This window comes from Juglans microcarpa x Juglans regia, chromosome 6D (assembly GCF_004785595.1).
Source record: "Juglans microcarpa x Juglans regia isolate MS1-56 chromosome 6D, Jm3101_v1.0, whole genome shotgun sequence".
Classification (NCBI taxonomy): domain Eukaryota; kingdom Viridiplantae; phylum Streptophyta; class Magnoliopsida; order Fagales; family Juglandaceae; genus Juglans; species Juglans microcarpa x Juglans regia.
This window is the reverse complement of record NC_054604.1, coordinates 18,052,420-18,070,748: the sequence shown is the minus strand read 5'-3', so window position 1 is coordinate 18,070,748 and position 18,329 is coordinate 18,052,420. Positions and strand designations below refer to the sequence as shown.

Sequence of the window (18,329 nt, the reverse complement as noted above, 5' to 3'; positions counted from 1 at the left end):
CTCATGTTTGCCAAGATAATGTCTGTTTTAAAATTCTCTCTGTTTTAGTCAGAAATGTCTAATAAAGTAATTTTGGGAATCCCTTTTATTTCCTCTTTATATCCCTTTTTGACTGAAAAGGACGGTATCACTACTGATCCTTTTGGACAAAAAGTCAAATTTAAATTTGCTTCGCGATTTAAAATTGATACAGATAAAAGTCTGAAATATTTGCTTTCTGCAAAAACCAAATATTTGAATTTCCTTCAACAAGAAATCAAATATAAGAAGGTTTCAGAACAATTATCTAGTGCTTTACTTCAATCCAAAATTGATGATTTTAACAAACGTTTAATTTCTGATGTTTGTTCTGATTTACCAAATGCTTTTCGGAAAAGGAAGAAACATGTTGTTATTCTTCCTTATATCAAAGATTTTAATGAAAAGGATATTCTAATTAAAGCTCTACCTATTCAAATGAATAGTAAGACTTTAGAATTTTGTAAAAAAGAAATCACTGATCTACTCAATAAAAATATAATTAGGCATAGTCGGTCTCCTTGGTCCTGTGCAGCCTATTATGTTCAGAAAAATGCTGAGATTGAGAGAGGGACCCATCACCTAGTTATTAATTACAAACCTTTGAACAAAGTCTTAGAATGGATTAGGTACCCTATCCCTAACAAAAATGACTTGATTCATCAGTTAAGTGATGTTGTTTTTTCCAAATTTGACCTAAAATCACGATTTTGGCAAATCCAGATAGAAGAGTCAGACCGATATAAGACTGCTTTCAATACACCTTTTGGACAATACGAGTGGAACGTGATGCCTTTTGGTCTTAAAAATGCCCCTAGTGAATTCCAAAACATCATGAATGACATTTTTAACTCATTCACCTATTTCACCATTGTCTATATTGATAATATACTCATATTCTCCAAGTCTATTAATGAACACTGGAAACATTTAAATTCGTTTCTAGATATCATTAGACTAAATGGTCTTTGTTGTTTCAGCCAAGAAAATCAAATTATTTCAAACCAAGATTCGATTCCTTGGTTATGACATCTCTTAAAGCAAAATTCAAACCCATTAATCGGGCCATTGAATTTGCTGACAAATTTCCAAATATCATTTTTTACAAAAACCAGTTAAAAAGGTTTCTTGGTTCTCTTAATTATGTTGTTGAATTCTACCAAGATATGAGAAAACAATGCCGTCCTTTGTTTCAACGACTACAGAAAAATCCTCCTCTTTGGTCAGAAGTTCATACTAACATTGTTAAACAGATTAAGGCACATGTCAAAACTCTTCCGTACCTTGGCATTCCTACTACTGATTCTTTTAAAATTGTTGAAACAGACGCCTCTAACATTAGTTATGGTGGCATTCTGAAACAAATTGTTTCGCTAGACTCTTCTAAACAAATAGTTCACTTCCATTCTGGAGTCTGGAACTCTGCACAGAGTAATTATAATACTATTAAAAAAGAAATTTTATCTATAGTACTATGTATCTCTAAATTTCAAAGTGATTTGCTTAATAAGAATTTCTCACTAAGAATTGATTGCAAAAATGCTAAGTATGTATTAGAAAAAAATGTTGAAAACATTGCATCAAAACATATTTTTGCATGATGGCAAGCTATTTTAAGTATTTTTTATTTTGATATTGAATATATCAAAGGTTCTAATAATTATATCCCTGATTTTCTTACCCGTGAATTCTTGCAGACATCAAACCATGAGCAAGAAAAAAGGAAAAGAAAAACAAACTCCTCCAACCCCCATCCCTGACAGAAAACTCATCAAGAATGAGCCTGCTTCACCTGTTGAAATTGCCAATAGGTTCACTACCCCCAGCAAAGTAATTCAACCTGCTTCTTTTGCTTTAACTGTTTCTACCCCATATGATCCATACGCCAAAGCTATTGTTTCAGCACCTGTTACTCAGTATTTACTTCCCAAGTCCAAAACTGAATATATACGGAAGATGCATTCAACCAATCTGTTCTACATTGAACCAAATCGGTCTGTATATACAGACCCTTTTAAAATTGCTTTATCTTACTTTCTCCCTAGATTTCACTGGATCCCTGAAGATTCTACAAAAAATCTTCAATTTTATTCCAACCTCTTAGTCCAAACTGATTAAATTTTCATAAAACCATTTATGAAAAAACTGATAAAATAAAATTGATCTACCACAGTGCTTATATTCTTCGTGTCATAACAGAAGAAGATTGGGGAACCAACCCCTTTACTTTTAAAAGACTTGCTAATACAGATATTTCCTATAACTATTATGATTACATCAATGCTTGGAACAGATTCATGTTTTTCCAAGTTCCTGATATGAGTCATTCTTGGTTTCTCAATTTTGACAAAAAGTTTAAATGAAAACTACCATTCTGGTTTCTCACATGATGGAGCCAGTTTGGTCCTATCCCTGAAAACTTTCCTGATCCACTACTCAAAGCATTTAAATATTTTTCCAATGTTGTTTGTTCTAAACTAGACAGAAATATGATTAAGTTTCCTTACTGTCTCCATTTCTGCAAATGGTACAAGATTCCTTGGATCATGAAATGGAACTATGAGAGACATGGTGATATCTTAGTCCGTTATGCATTCACAAAATGGTGGGATATGTTTCCCTATACCAAAACATTATTGATTATATGATCAGAGACTTCCCACAAACTGCACCAGATTTACAAAATAAAGAAGAATTCCCTGCTATCACACATAGTTCTCTTGTTTCAACTGGATATCTTCAATTCCAAGCACCTGCTTCACTAACTACTTCACAACGAGGGAAAGCAGCCAGTGCTTCCTCCACTAAGAAATCCTCAAAATCCAAATAGAAGACCAATGTTCTTGAATGATTAAGCAAAAAGGATTTAATTCAACTTTATAAAAAAATCCTTGAAAAATGACAATTCCGATGAAGATAAAAAATCAGAGGCAGCATCAGAAGCCTTCGTGGCTGATCCCTACTCAAATATTTTTGGACATGATTATGAAGGAACCCCAAGATTATCTAACGATGAATAATCCATTGCTCCATTACCGACACTACCAGACGAAGGAAGACTACCGTCTCTCAGACTGAAAAGTACCTTCTGTCAAAGATACCCATTGTTTTGTGTCAAAACAGAAGCTCCCGCAAGACACGCTGAGAAAGCAATTTGAAGACATCATGATTTTACTTTCACGTGAATGAACAGTCCCAATTACTATTCACTCACGGACTCTATTCTACTGTTTCAATTATTGTAAAATGCGACCCCTTCATACATAAAAGGGGCACTTCTGGTTCAAGGAAGGCAAGCTTAATGCTCCTCCTCCTTTCAGAATTCACCTTCCATCTCTATTACATACATTTCTTCACCTATTCTTCTGTAAGTTTAAAACTTATAATTTTAAGCTTGTAATTTTACTAAGCTTATATTTCAATGCAAATTGTTATTTTTGCATCTATTTATTTTCTGTATTTCGCATTCATGCATATGACTGATTCTACCGCCTATTCTTAATTGTGCATACTCTGATTTCTTATTTCCTGTTTCATATTCTGTTACTTCCAGTTATCTGGTCCTTTTTACTTGATCTATTTTGTTTATCCTTCAATCTGCGTCTATATATATATATATATATATTTCAATGTTCTCCATCTCATGTATTCACCGCTGTTCTCAAACGAATTCTCCATCTGTAACATCGACTTTTCTCGACAAACGGTTAAACATATATACTCTAGAATCCTAGATAATTCCAACAGTGTGCTTTGCGATTTTGTGTCATCCATGATATGACAGACTGCCCAAAGGCATAATTCTCCATATATTTGCAGTCTAAACTGTAAAGAAATAAATAGCACACTTGAGGCAAACAACCTCAGAACCCTTTCTCCCAATATCCCACAAGCCCAAATCTTAATAAAAGTGAACAACAATTCTAACTTCTACAAACTATAATAAATACATTGAGAATGAATCATGCATTTAAGTAGTGTCGGTGTTTAAATGTTTATTGGCAGTACCACTCACTTAACTCCATGGTTTCATAACTTTCAATCAATATCGGAGAACTGAGGCAAAAATCAAAACATGTCAAACACAAACAATGTTAATTATTCGAGTAACTTCTTTAAGATGATGCTACGGCCTACAATCTAAGAACTGACTTCAGTTAATTAACACCATATAAACTAAACTAAACCAAGCCAAACTGCACATTATTAGTCTTGTATTAAAAGTAACTTGTACAGACCCCCTCCCCAGCATTGAGCTAACTTAAGCTCGGAAAAGCTGCCCATCAAACTGCATGGATTGGGCTACTGCTTGAATTAATATTTGTACTCTCAGATGCTGGATTTGCATGAAATGCTGACTGCCTAGAGGACCCTTCTAGTAGTTTTAATGAAAGAGAGGATGTACCAGCATGGCCAATAGATTCTCCTAAGCTCAGTTTTGACATGCCAACCAGCTCATCTACATTGATTGAGCTCTTCGAATGTACTGCAGTTGGCTTGAGGACCTCATGTGTCTCCTTCTTAGTTGCCTCTGTAGTGTATCCCGGCCAAAATGGAAAAGAAAACGGGAAGAACGGCGAGAAATAAGCAGGATATACCAAAGGGTAGGGAGGTTGTGAACTATCTTGGTTTGGAGGAACAGGATCTCCATCATTGGAGTTGCTAGAGTCCATTGATTCACATTCTTCGTCCAAAGCAGGAGTTGTAGGCAATGGAGGATTGCTCTGTGTTTCAGCCTGTGACTGGTTGACAGATAAGAAGTCCCTCGGTACCATCTGAGTTTCAACTAACTGCAGAAATATTAGTGGCAAATATATAAGATACTTGAAGAAATGGGGGAAAGCTAGATCTTCTGATAAAGAAGAACTTAACTTCCAAACATTTATTAATCTTTAAAGCATCCACGAGCAAAAGTGCAGGAAAAGAAATCAACATGTCAAGCAGGCATCATAAGGGGAAAGGCACAGCAATCTCACGACGACTGGAAGACCAGGGAACAACAACAGCATCACAAGTCTTACAACTAAATTATCCAGTACCAAAATCGGCCAGAAATATTGTTTGTGCAGTCTATAACTATAAATTTAAATAATCAGGGGAAAAACTAAAAAGGGGAGACTCCTAACAATAGGCTGAGACCCATTCAAAATTGACCCATACATGTAAGATGCATGACCTTGCCAGTTTAGTGCTCTGTTTCATTGCATGGAGGTTCGGAAAGCCCAAATTATGTGCCATTAACAAATGACTACATATCAGACTATATTATCCGCAGGAGTATAGAAAGCATCAGGAAATTTCTTCTTCCAAGAGTGTCTGTGTGTGCATATGGGTACCGTAATTGACTTTATCACATCGAATGGTAAGAACGGTACTAACTTCATCTGCTATAATATCAAACAGGCTGGAGCGTCTCTTTCTCCTAGATACATTTGTTTGCCTGATGAAATACTTTTGAGCATGGCTGGCCACTTGAGTAGGTGTCCTTGATATAACATAATTGCGAGATATTCCACGCCAATCACCCTTTCCAAGCTTCTGTAGTCCAAGTAAAAACATCCTATGTTCGTCTTCAGTCCATGGAATGCCTGCAAGTCAACTATTAGACATTTCAGAGACAAAACAGGGCATGCCCAATACAAAACAACCGCAAATAGATATAAAATTAAAAGCATCATATTCCTTTTTGTTTTTTACTAATCTTCTATTACTTAACAGAATTAAATTATAAGCATCATATAACATCAGATTTCTGTAACATCTTTTTTTTATAGGTAAAATAGATATAGTCACAGATTTCTGTAACAGATAAGCTTCATCTACACTGTATCTTATAAATTAGTGTCTTATAGACATCATGCAAAATTCCATAAACATCATGCATATACAAATAATACTGATGATAAGTTGTATCCTTCCTTGCACTTAAAGCTCCTGATTTCTCCTTTCTGCTCCTCACTAATAAATCAAATTTGAGACCAACAATTGCGCCAGAAATATAAAGAACCATAAAGTTTAAGTTAGCCTTCTGAAAGCACTACTATGAAACTTCAAAAGTTTATCTAACAAGTTAGCCATTTGTTGTTAAATAGTGCATCTTTCCAAAAAGCTGTAAGTTTTTCTTAAGGGACAGACAAGCCACCAGCACCCAGATAATCACCACAATTTACCAACCAATTCACTGCTAATAATTCCTGTAGCAGTAAAGCTAAATGCTGACACATCTATACCATCTAATTTACGGTGACACATTGTGGACAATTATCAAGCCCTGAAACCAAAACTTTTTTCAACTTCCAAAAATATCGAAACATAGAAAGAAAATTTAGTTGTCAAACATTCCGAACCTAAGCAGACGCATTGTCAAATCTGTTGTAGTTAGGACAATTAAAAAATCCTTGAAGAATACATTGTATGTTGATTAAGGAGTGCCCTTAAAGGCTGATTATTTTTTAACTCTTTCCTAAAAAAAAATATCTTTTACCCTACCTCTAACAGGTAATGCAATGTTTTGTACCAGCGAAAATATAGGAGAAACTAAAATGACAATTTTATGTTCATAGGTCATATACTCTCCCTGATAAGACCCGGACAAAATACCAAACAAAGCCCTATCGACCCTTTCTACCACTTAAGCCACACCAGAATGCTTTCCTCAATTCCATAGGCTCCCCACGCAGTGATTGCTATTCCTCAGTGGCAACTTTTTTACTTTCGTAACTTATTTATTTATATGATCAAGAAACTTTCTATTTATTTCTTTATTAATCTAGCTTATTGATAGCCATTATATTCAACTCTAATTGTGGAACTAGAACATACGAACTGTTTTTTTTTTTTTTTTTCCGGGCTTGCATTTTAAGCTCCCTTACCCAATCTCAATCAGTGTCAAAGGCACGTTCTTGTCGCACTCATTTCCTACTCCACTCATTCCTTAAACTACTAAGCCAAAAAAAAAAAAAAAAAAAAAACGGAAAAGAGAAGAATCTAGAGTATTAGTCCGTTTTTCTCTTTCTACATTCAATTTATATTCTAAATTCTTCACCGAGTCCAACCATAATCATGCAAAAAAGCAAAAATCGTGACTTTCCCTTTGTTTAAGAGAATAACAAATAAATTACCGTTATTCCAACAGTTAAGTTAGACCTTTCTTTGATTTTGATAAACGATAACAATGAAATCAAAAGCAAAAAGAAGCAAAAAATCGAGACCTTTCTTTCTTTCACGGCAGCTCGAGGACGAGCCCGGCACGAAGTCCTCGGACGCGTACCCGTCCGCGGCCACACCGTGGTCCGGAGTCTCGCCGGGCGAACCCGGAGTGTTGTACCCGGTCTGGTTGAGCCCCGAAACCGACCCAGCGTAGTGGCTGAGATTTCCCATGCTAGCGCTCTTCCGGATCGACCCGTCGGTCAGCCGGACCCCGAACAGCTTGACACCGCGGTTGGGGCACGTCCGGGAGTTGTGCCCATTGTGGCTGCAATGCGAGCACCTCCGAGTCATAGCTTCTCGAATCGGATCGGATGGAATAGGAAAGGAGATTTTTAAACACCCGTGAGGAAGAGACAGGATTCAGATCCAATGGACTCCAAACAACAAGATCCGAGAGAGAAGAGAGCTTTGGCGGTTGGGCTTCAGACCTTTGTTGTTACTTCCTCGGCTTTCGCGGACGAGAGAGAGAGGAGAGAGAGAGGAACACTATCCATAACATTGTAATATATCTGGTCGTAGATAAATGGAGATGATTCCGTGCTTCGTCCGGAATTTAATATGCAATTCGCTTTTATATTCTGGCCGTCGATCTGACGAAACAATAGCCTGATGATCTTTTGTGATCATTTAATTTCCCTTTTAAAGGATTAGCTGGGACAGATATTTTTGAGCTTATTGGGTCGCGATCTCTCTAGATTTTCTCAAGTAAATTAAAATAATAATCATATTTATTATTTTAAAATGTTATCATATTTATTGATATCATAAAATCTCCAATAATTTCAAATGACAGAGATTAATAAAATTTAATATCAATCTGCAATTTTGTTTTTCAGTTTACGTTTTTCGAAAATCTAAGGTTTTGGATTGCCTTACAAGTTTTAAATAGTGTTTAAATATTTTTAAAAGTTTTTTAATGAAAAAATTATATTATTTGGATGTTATATATTAAAATTTTTAATCTCAAATAAGTTAAAAAGTACGTTAAATAAAAACAGCATCATACTTTTTCGGACAATATGGAATACAACTTTTAAATAATTACAACTTTTAAAGATATTGTCACATTCTTTAAAAAATCAAATAATCATCATTTTCACCTCATAAATCATTTTTTTAATGTGTTTCCAAACAAACATAACATGTTTTAAAGTGTTTTAAACATATGGTTACCCAATAATAAATAACTTTTTAATAATAAAACTTATTACTTAAACTATATTTTCCACCACAATCTCAAACATGCACTAGAATTGCCTAGACTAGCCAAGAGTTTAAATACAATTTCCAAGTTGGACATTGCCATAAAAATAATTGAAAATTTCTATTTATAAGATGGTGTAGATAATATAATTAGTAAAGTATTTATATCGTATAATTTAATTTGTAAGAGAAATTTAAAAATTTGAATTTTATAAATAAAATCTTATCTTATCATTTAAGTGGAGTGCGCAAAACTTCTGCACACTAATTAGGGCATGTTTGGGTAACACCAAAATTTTCAAAATTTCTTAAAACTTCATTTAAAAATATCACTAAAAAAAAAGTAATTTTTTCATTTAATCATTATCTAATTATTATTCAAACACAAAAATCAATATACATTTTACAAACTTCAAAACAAAACACAAAAATCAATACAATTTTTACAAACTCTAAAACAAAAATAAAATTAAAAAATTATATTCAAACAATTTTTTAATTTTATTTATTCACATTCACATTCACAAACTCCACAACGATAGTTATTTTAAAAAAATATTTTTATTCAGTTTTCTTCTCTCCTTTTCCGAAACTTAATCTCAAACAAATTCTCAAACATTTCAAAACACTATTGGTATCCAAATATGCCTGACTGTACAAATCATTTTCCTAATTTAATAGATTGTAAGAAATTTTTTGAATTTAACTTAGGAAACTTTATTCTTATTTTTTGGGTGTCTATTGTGTTACACTTTGATTTTCATACAGGCTTTGTTTTTTATCAAAAAAAAAAAATCAGTTATAGATAAGAACTATAGATTGGAGGATAAGATAAAACGATTTCTTTTATGTTTAGCATTGTTTTTATAAAAAGCTGAAGTATTTTCATACTAAAAATAATATCCAGATCAAGTTTACATATATCTTCTAGCTTTTGCATCCGTCCAAATATAGGAGGACAAAATGGGTTGGTGAGGCAGATTACTGTTTTGCCCCTTATCTTCTTACTTCCCAACTTTGACTTGCATTTTGCACTCACATTAGTCCCCACTCCCCCACCAACCTTCTTTTTATCACTCTTCTTCTAAAAAAACGCTTTCCACATTTATATGTTTTCAGTATATATATTTGTAATATTCATAGTAATACATTTTCATTTGGAAAAGAGGGACAGGCAAAAAGCAAGAGACTATAAATGGAGGGATGGTGGAAAATTCAGTGATATCCACAAATGTACATGCAATATAACCTTTAGTTTTATGAGCGTAGTGCATTTTATGTGAAAAGAATAGAATCTACTATTAAAATATAGGTTTTTATATGTGGACTATAGATTTATTTATTTCTTTAAAAATGAATGCGTGGAATTTGCACACCCTAAGGTTGTATGAATAAGGGATGTGCAACCGGATTGGATTTTTTCTGGTCTGGTCTGGATCCCTAAAATGTAGGCGAATTCGGGCAGGTAAGATCAAACCGGATCCAATATGGACTTGGTTACAGATCCGATTATGTAACCGGTTATCCATAACCGGGTCTTATCTAAAAAAAATATAAAAAATAATTCAACTTTTTAAAATCTTAAAACAAAAATAATATACAAAAATTATATTCTAATAATATTTTAATTTTATAATATTTTTATTCAGTTTTTTTATCTCTCTTCTCTCGAAACTCTATAAAACATATTGACTCAAATTATTTATTACTATTCACAAATTATTTCACTACTATTCACAAATCATCTCATTTTATTTTACTATCTAAACTATATAATCTCATCTTAACATCCAAAATCACTACTTAAGAGAAAAGGTTTTGCTAAAATTTTAACATTAATTATGCATATATTCAATACTTTTATGTTTTTTTCTTTTTCTTTGAAGTCGCCTTAGACTTTACCTATTTGTTACACAAATATACTTTCTTTAGAAGGCACATTTTCAAAAACTTCTCGAGTACTTATTCTGACACATCAAAGTTGTATATATACCAACATTAATTAAAATGCATGCATGAGTAATTGTCCCAAGCAAAACTATTGGAAATTTCTAGCATATTTTTCACTAGTTTTGTGATAAATTAACGCTTGGAGTAACATTCCCCACCAGAGTTAATTTTAAGTTCTAGATTTTGATATGCATGTTCTTAATTTATCACCGACTAAGTAATTACTAAGTAAACTGAAACAATCAGTTTGAATAAGTTTACATTGAAGGCAGATCGTATTGAATGTTACATCTTGATATTGTTGTGATGAATTATCATTTATTTTGTTATTTGTAAATTGATGTTTTGCGTTGTAATATAAATAACAATGTAACATGTAGTATGCATGTATTGTGTGTTGATGTATTATTATTTATTTTGTATAAAAATAAATAAAAAACATAAAGGCCTACAAGAAAAGCCCTTTGAATTGTTAAAAATATTTATTTTTACAAAAACCTTTTAAAAAGTGTTTAAAAAAATTTGGGTATTAAACATGATATCCATTTTTTTATATAAAAACTTTTTTAAAAGTTTTAAAAAGTCTTTTTAAAGAAAAAAAAAGTAATAAACCCGGATATCCGGTTACAACCTGGATATCCAGGTTTACATCCAGTGATTGACCGGATTTTTTTTTTTTGGGTTTATTAGGGTGGATAATCGCCCAATTTTTAAAACTCAGATCTGAATTCAGTTTTACACCCGTAGTATGAATAATTTTTTTAAACGAATAAAATATTAGAACTCATAATAATGTTATGGACGTGTTTCACACTCCCGCTCCTCTCTAAACCTGCAACCAAAGAAGTGGGAAGGTCTGAAGGATATAGAACACCTCCAATGTTTAAGTTAGATGAATTACTTGATCTTTCTCATCGAAGAAAGGAGTAATGTTTGCGTACTTGATGGAGGATCATCGATGAACATATATGGAGTGAGCAGGGGACCCCTTGAGCCTTATAACAATATGATATCTTATTTGGAATCAAGTATGGGCGATCAGAGTACTTACTAGAGCCAGCGGGTAATTTTTTTCAATAACAAATAAAAGATGTACAAATTGATCTACAACTCAACCTACTTCTTAATAAGTACGTTATATATTTAAATATTTTTTTTAAACATATATATTTTTTTTCAATTTTTCTTAGATTTATTTACTGATGTGTTACTATATATAGAAAGGAATATATAATCTATTGATTGAATTAATGACACGTTAGCCTACTTGGATTATTACTATTATTCTCTAGAACAAGAGCTGAAGGAGAGAACACGTGGACGGTAGGGAGTAGAGACGGTGCTGTGGCGTGGGTGGCGCGTAAAGCATGTTCTGAAGCATAATCACATATAAATGATGGCTGTCCCATATTGCACATAGATGATTGTGATTCTTCTAAATGCTTATCCAACCTATACAAAAGTCAACCATACAAGAGACGGATTTAGTATGTACTAGGCTCCGTTCGGATATTGAGCTAAGTTCAGTTGAATTAAATTTTTTATAAATAGTAATAAATTAAGTGGTAGAAGAAGTTATGTAGAACCATCTAAACTGAATTTAAAGTGTGCTTAAACATTAAGATGATTTTAATATTTTTTATGAAAAATTTAAAAAAGTTGTGAGTCCTACATATAAAAATATTTTAAGTTGAAAAAAGTTATGGATCCCATGTATAAGAAGGTTTTGAGTTGAGATTAGTTTAGTAATTTGAGAGTTAGGTACTTATATGTTAGATTCAGCTTAAAATTTGACTGAACTCAACTCAACTCAATTGAATTTAAAAACCAAATGCAATCTTAATGATCATTTCAGTACAAACGAAGAAGGCATTTGAAATAAAAGTACAACTTGGATAATCCTACACTGAATGATAATAAAAAAGTAATACTATCTATAAGTTTTAGTTTAGGTGTGTAACTTTCGGACATATTTTTAATAAAAAGGTAGACTATCAATAAAATATATATTTTTTATATTGGAGTCTACTTTTTTTAATTAATGATTTTTATATTTTGAATTTGTACAAATCATTAATTAAAAAAATACTGAAGATTTACATCTAATCCAACTGATAAATTACATTTATTTTGAAAGGTTAGAAATAAGAAGAAAATATCAACGGTCAAGTGCCCATGTAATATGTGGTTCCTTGATTTCATCAAGAGTTCTCGTTAGTCGTTACTATTAGGTACCATCCAATATTCACACCCACAAAATTAAAGATAAAGAGTTTATGAATACATTGGTGGAATCGTACTATTTTTTTAATTCAATCTTATCTCATTATATCTTTAAATTATCAATAATAATAAGATATATCTTTAAACTCAAGGATTACACTATGTTATATCATTTATATTTATACTAGAAAGGGCTTTTTATATCGGCCCGGGCCACCCAACTAAAGCCCGTGATCGATTGCTTGGTAAGCCTGGAAGCAATAGAGAAGAAGGCCCAAACAAGCTCTGAAAGGGAGAAATAGACAAAGGTTCCCCCAAACTCTGCGCATTAGTGAGGGAAAGACCAGTCAAGATCTTGTTTCTCATAGAATCGGCTGCATTAAATGCTATGTCAAGTGGCCAGCCCGAGTTCCTGTTGCTAACAGGAGTAGCTGCATTAAATGTAACGCCATGCCATCCAGAACAAAGATGATCATTACAATGACAAAATGGTCTAACGAGAGATTCTATATAAATGGGAAAATGCTAGCAATAAAGGAAGAGGTTACTCATTCGCTCACTCTCTCTCTCTCTAGCTCTCTTCTACTTCTTACTTCCTTCTTCCTTTGCTTCATCCTAAAGAGATTCTAACTTTAGCCTTGGAGGTGACACGGTCACACCCTACCACCACTTCTTCCACCCTTACAAGTATTGGGATCATTATCTCAGTTGGTGGCTATAAAACACGCTTTAATATATACGTTTTAACAATCTAATTCTAACTTACATTGAAGGCATAATATGACAAAGATTATAACTTATAGTTCATATTTTGAAGTGAATAATAATTGGAGAATATAAATTATAATTCTCTTATAGGCTAAGTTCACTATAGGCTAAAAGTAAAAAATCAGCTAGGGTTGCATTTTGGATGGAAGTATTTGAATTTGGATTTCAAATCGAAAAGTTTCTTCCTTTTTTTTTTTTTTTTTTTTTTTTTTATTTCATATAAATATAAATCCATATTTGATATACGATCCAAACATGGTATTTAAATTATATAAATCTAAGTTTGCCCCCTCACATGTAAAAAAGTGGCTAATGTGGCAAGTCCATGTAAGGAGGGGCAAACCCAGCACCCATCTTATAATACTTAAGACTCAAATCCTCCTTCTCAAATCCTGCAATGTAAACACACCATAAGTCCATAAACAATAAAAAAAAAAAAAAAAGAACCTACATAATTTTTTGTTAAAATCGAAATTATTGTTCAGGTAAAAAAATAAGTAGGCCCAAACAATCAAACCAAAAACAACATCACAAGGCTATATTGACAAGACAAATAAATGAGAATGAAATAATTGCGATCCAACTTAAATGCAACTTGTTCAATAATGAAAGGTCGGCAACTTATTTATCATTATGTAATTAATATATAGAATCAAAAAATAGTACACAAACCTATAGAGCTCTATGGACTTAGTAAAAGAAGGGATGTTATGGAGGGTAGGGAATGGCAACAAGATTAAAATCTAGAAAGATAAGTGGTTGATATTCCTACAACATTTAGAGTGCAATCTCCTGTTTCTTCACTAGTCAGAGTGACTAAGGAGAAAGAGCTAATAGATGCTAATATAGGCTGATGGAAGGAACATGTTATTCACCAAATCTTCAAACAAGAAGAAGCTAAAGTTATATGTGGCCTACCTCTAAGTTGAATGGGAGCTGAAGATCAACTGGAATGGGGATATACGAGCAAAGGGAATTTCTCTGTCAAGAGTGCCTATCATTTAGAACATACTAGATTAAAGAAAATGAAGGGATAATCTTCCTTATCATCAAAATGCGAGCAAGGGTGGGAACAGATCTTGGGTTTTATGGTTCCAGGGATGGTAAAACATTTTCTATGGAAAGTAAGCCATGATCTGTTGCCAACCAGACATAACCTTGTCAAGAAAAAGATTGTTGATAACCCTTTGTGCCCAATTTGTTAAAGAGAAGAAGAGTATGTAGTACATGCTATTTGGAGCTGCCTTTCTGCCAGTGATGTTTGGACTGAATCAGTTAATCCTACCAAAAAGTGGTCAACTTTAAAGACAAGCCTCAGGGAATTGTGGAAGACTTTGAATTCAAAATTGAAAACTGAGGATATTGAGTTAGTAGTTTTCATTATGAGAAGGATTTGATTTAGAAGAAATTCTCTAATTTTTTAAAACAAGTTTGAAGACCCAAAAAAGGTTATTCAGGCAGCAAAAACAGGATTAAATGAATTCCTTCTAGCCTAGAGCAATCAAAGAGAACACCAACAATCAGGGAATTTTGAGAGAAGTGTTGTCAAATGGAATAAACCAACTGAAAAACCAAGTGAAAGCAAATTGGGATACAGTCGTTGATTCAAATCAAAGAAAACTGGTATTGGGGTGATTATTAAAGATGAAGTAGGGGAGATCATGGCTTCACTAAGCACAAACGTCAATTACATTATGAAGCCTACTACAAATGAAGCAATGGCTTTGAGGAAATCATTGGAGCTATGCTCCGATCTGGGGTTTACTAGGGTGATCTTTGAAGGAGACTCACAAATGGTGATCAATGCTACTAATAGTAATGAAGACATCTACACAGATTATGAGACATTGAAACATGACACTGAAATAATGCTGGAAAGAAGCTCAGGTTGACAGGGTGTCTTCACTTAATGAGAAGCTAATAAAGTAGCACATAATCTTGCAAAAATTGTACTCTTACATTCAAATGAGAAGATTTTGTTAGTAGAAGGTCCTGTGCAGATTCTGAATCTTGTATTGAAAGAGAAATATTGGAATGATTGATTATGTTGATTAATAAGATCATTTCCATTCTGATTTAAAAAAAAAAAATGATTACAGGAGAATTATCGATTCTCTCATTTATCATTTTACTTTGTTATAATCTTAAGATAACTGTAATGCCCCCAAGTTAAACTTGAGATTTGACAGAACTTGAAGTGTCGAGACATGTAATATAAGGTTACCTACCCCCGCTCATGACAGATAAAAATGCAATGTACCTAGCATGCATCTAACAATATGTAATATTCGTAGTGGATAATTTTTTTAAAAAATACTATGTACCAGATTTGACATATCCAAAAATAAGATAAACATATTTCATCATCATATAATAATATACGTCCAAAAGTTACAGTGCTCGTCCAAACGATCTGTAACATCATGAGTACTGGAGACAACCCTCCTTAAGTACATAAATAAACTATCATAACTTCTAGGCTAGACAAATGAGTAGCTCGCACAACTCAACCAAGATAGTCATAATCATATCTACAAATTGGAGCATCAAAGCGATGAGGTCCTCGTCGTTGCGTTGCAGTCTAATCAATCTCATCCAGGCCATCCTCTACTAGTTCTCCAAATCTTGACATATGATCTACTATTCTAGAGGGGATGGTAGTTGGGACTATCTATTGAGATTTGATTACAAATCTCGGTAAGTAAACAACCAATTTAAACTAGCAGTATACAGATGCATGCATGACAGTAAAATATATAAATGCTAACATGAACATGAATAAGAGTTACATGACTTGACATGTGTTGACATAACTTGAACTTAACTAACATAAACTGTAACTGACTTAAAATTAAACATGAAACTGAACATGGACTTGTAATCTTATTCCATAAAAAACTGGTTAATTAAATGAGAATTGTGGATGCAACACCGGTCCTTTTAAGCTATGTGCTCCTACCAATACCGCATCACATCACAGATATCTACACTAACTGTGAGTACGTTAACATAAGCATCACACCACATATATATGTACCTATTGTGAATACGTAATGTACATATCCTATAACAAGTATCTGCACCTACTGTGAGTGCATATAATATAAACATGAATTGTGGTTGGCATCATAGGCATTGGTCCTTGACTCTGCTCTGCGACCAGTTACTTAGGCCTCATTTGAAGCCAGTTGATGATACTTTTTCAACCCAAAGAATTTCATACCAATTTAAACACTCCAGTCTGAACAATAGAGTTCCACTAAAATATTGCCTCATTCTAACACTTGGGGTCATGATAAATATAAAAGACTCGATTGACTTAAAAATACTATTTTTCATTACATACTCCATGCATGTGACATAAAATAACTGACAAATGACATAACATAGCATAACATGACGTGAAATGTACGTGTGATAATTGACATGACTTAACATGGCGAGCAATAGATAAGTATGTACTTGGAATAAAATCATGGCATGGCATAATATAGCATTTATAATGAGCATGATGAACATGAATGATGATTTCTTACTACCACACACACACAAATATCCTGAAAGTAAGTTAGAGGCCAAATTATAGTGATTTAGCGTGACGCGAAATAACATGAACAGAAATGAGATATTTCTAATGGTTAGAAACTTCTCACTAAAATACTTAGAAATATAAAATCACTAACTTATGGCAAAATTACAATTTTACCTCTACATGTGGGGAAATGACAATTTTACCTCTAAAGTAAGGATTTCACATCTTAACTCCAAAATTCACCGAAATTTACATTGTTCATGTAAATTTTATCCTAAATTAAAATATCTAATCAGAATAATTTAAAACAAATCACTACTACAAGAACTATGATTAGACATATTCACTTGAAAATGCCAAATTCTTGATTTTTGTTGCAATTTCATCCAAATTTCAACTTTCTTGCTAAAACCGATTTATGAAACACTTAGAAATTACATCCTATGTTTTAAAATCATGATAAGACCATAAAATATACACTTCAAAAAAATCAAAAACTCCTCATAGCAAGAAAAGTGTCAAAACACTAAGTTTAGACTAATAGAGCAACTTCTTGATGCACTTGATCTAACACTTTTCAAATCAACTGCAAAAAGATGATAACAAATCAAAGACCACAAAATATCACACAACATAATCGGCTTGTACACTAACTTCAAAACCGAGTACCACATGTTATGACTTTAGATCAAATCACTTAATCCAAATTTCTCATGACTGAAATTATCAAGAAATGAAATCATATACCTCATATTCAAGTATAAACTTGATCTAGGCATTAAATCTAGGATCACATGATAAAAGTTATAAAAACATAAAGCAAACCCATGAGCCTCAGGTTTGTGTTCTAATCGAACCTTAGCATGTATAACAATTTCTTCCATCAAGATCAAAACCATTATTCTCCAAAAATAACTTCCTAACATATAGATAAAAGTGCTAAAAACCACATATGTGAATATCAAGACCATATGATCATATTTCCATAACAAAAGATCAAGACTTTCTCAAGACAAAAACTGTTTTTACATCTCCAGTTTCTAACTTTCTAAAATCATGTAAAAATCTTTGTAAAAACTCTTAACATGCAAAAAATCCAACCCTAACTTTCATGTTAACATATAACTCTAAACCATAAAAATATTGAACCAATATTTTTCCTAAAACTTCATCAAAAACATCAAAGTTTACACAAGATCCAGACTGTTGCTCAACATGACCGTTTCATGCTCAAACTAACTTTTCACTAATCAAACTTTCATGAAAAATAATTAAAAATATACCATTTGAAACTAGACTAAAATAGAAACAATTTGTATGAAAGTAGCTTTGTGAGAATCTACTTATAAATGCTTCGAATGATCAAGCAATATCTGCCAAAAACACTACCAGAAACTTTCTCTTGAGTTCTTCCCAAAAAAGTGAA

The 18,329-nt window shown here is 32.8% G+C and overlaps 1 protein-coding gene across 2 annotated transcripts; it reads right to left on the bottom strand.

Moving 5' to 3' along the window:
* Window positions 1–3,946: 3,946 nt before the first annotated feature.
* LOC121234900 (transcription factor KUA1) lies at window positions 3,947–7,746 on the bottom strand. 2 transcript variants are annotated; one of them, XM_041131037.1, is made up of 4 exons: window positions 7,230–7,723; window positions 5,398–5,606; window positions 4,276–4,808; window positions 3,947–4,074 (listed from the first exon to the last, which is right to left on the bottom strand). In XM_041131037.1, the coding sequence occupies exons 1-3, from the start codon at window positions 7,516–7,518 to the stop codon at window positions 4,302–4,304; spliced, it is 1,005 nt and encodes a 334-aa protein (XP_040986971.1). In that variant the 5' UTR covers window positions 7,519–7,723; the 3' UTR covers window positions 3,947–4,074; window positions 4,276–4,301. The 2 variants fall into 2 exon arrangements, with proteins under 2 accessions (XP_040986971.1, XP_040986970.1); XM_041131036.1 differs by lacking the exon at window positions 3,947–4,074 and having other exon boundaries at window positions 4,095–4,808; window positions 7,230–7,746.
* Between the last annotated feature and the right edge of the window lie 10,583 nt (window positions 7,747–18,329).

Coding starts and splice junctions, on each gene's coding strand:
- LOC121234900 (XM_041131036.1), bottom strand. CDS start 7,518: ATGACTCGGAGGTGCTCGCATTGCAGCCACAATGGGCACAACTCCCGG. Junction 5,607..7,229: donor CTGCCGTGAAAGAAAGAAAG/GTCTCGATTTTT, acceptor GTTGACTTGCAG/GCATTCCATGGACTGAAGAC. Junction 4,809..5,397: donor TTGATATTATAGCAGATGAA/GTTAGTACCGTT, acceptor ATATTTCTGCAG/TTAGTTGAAACTCAGATGGT.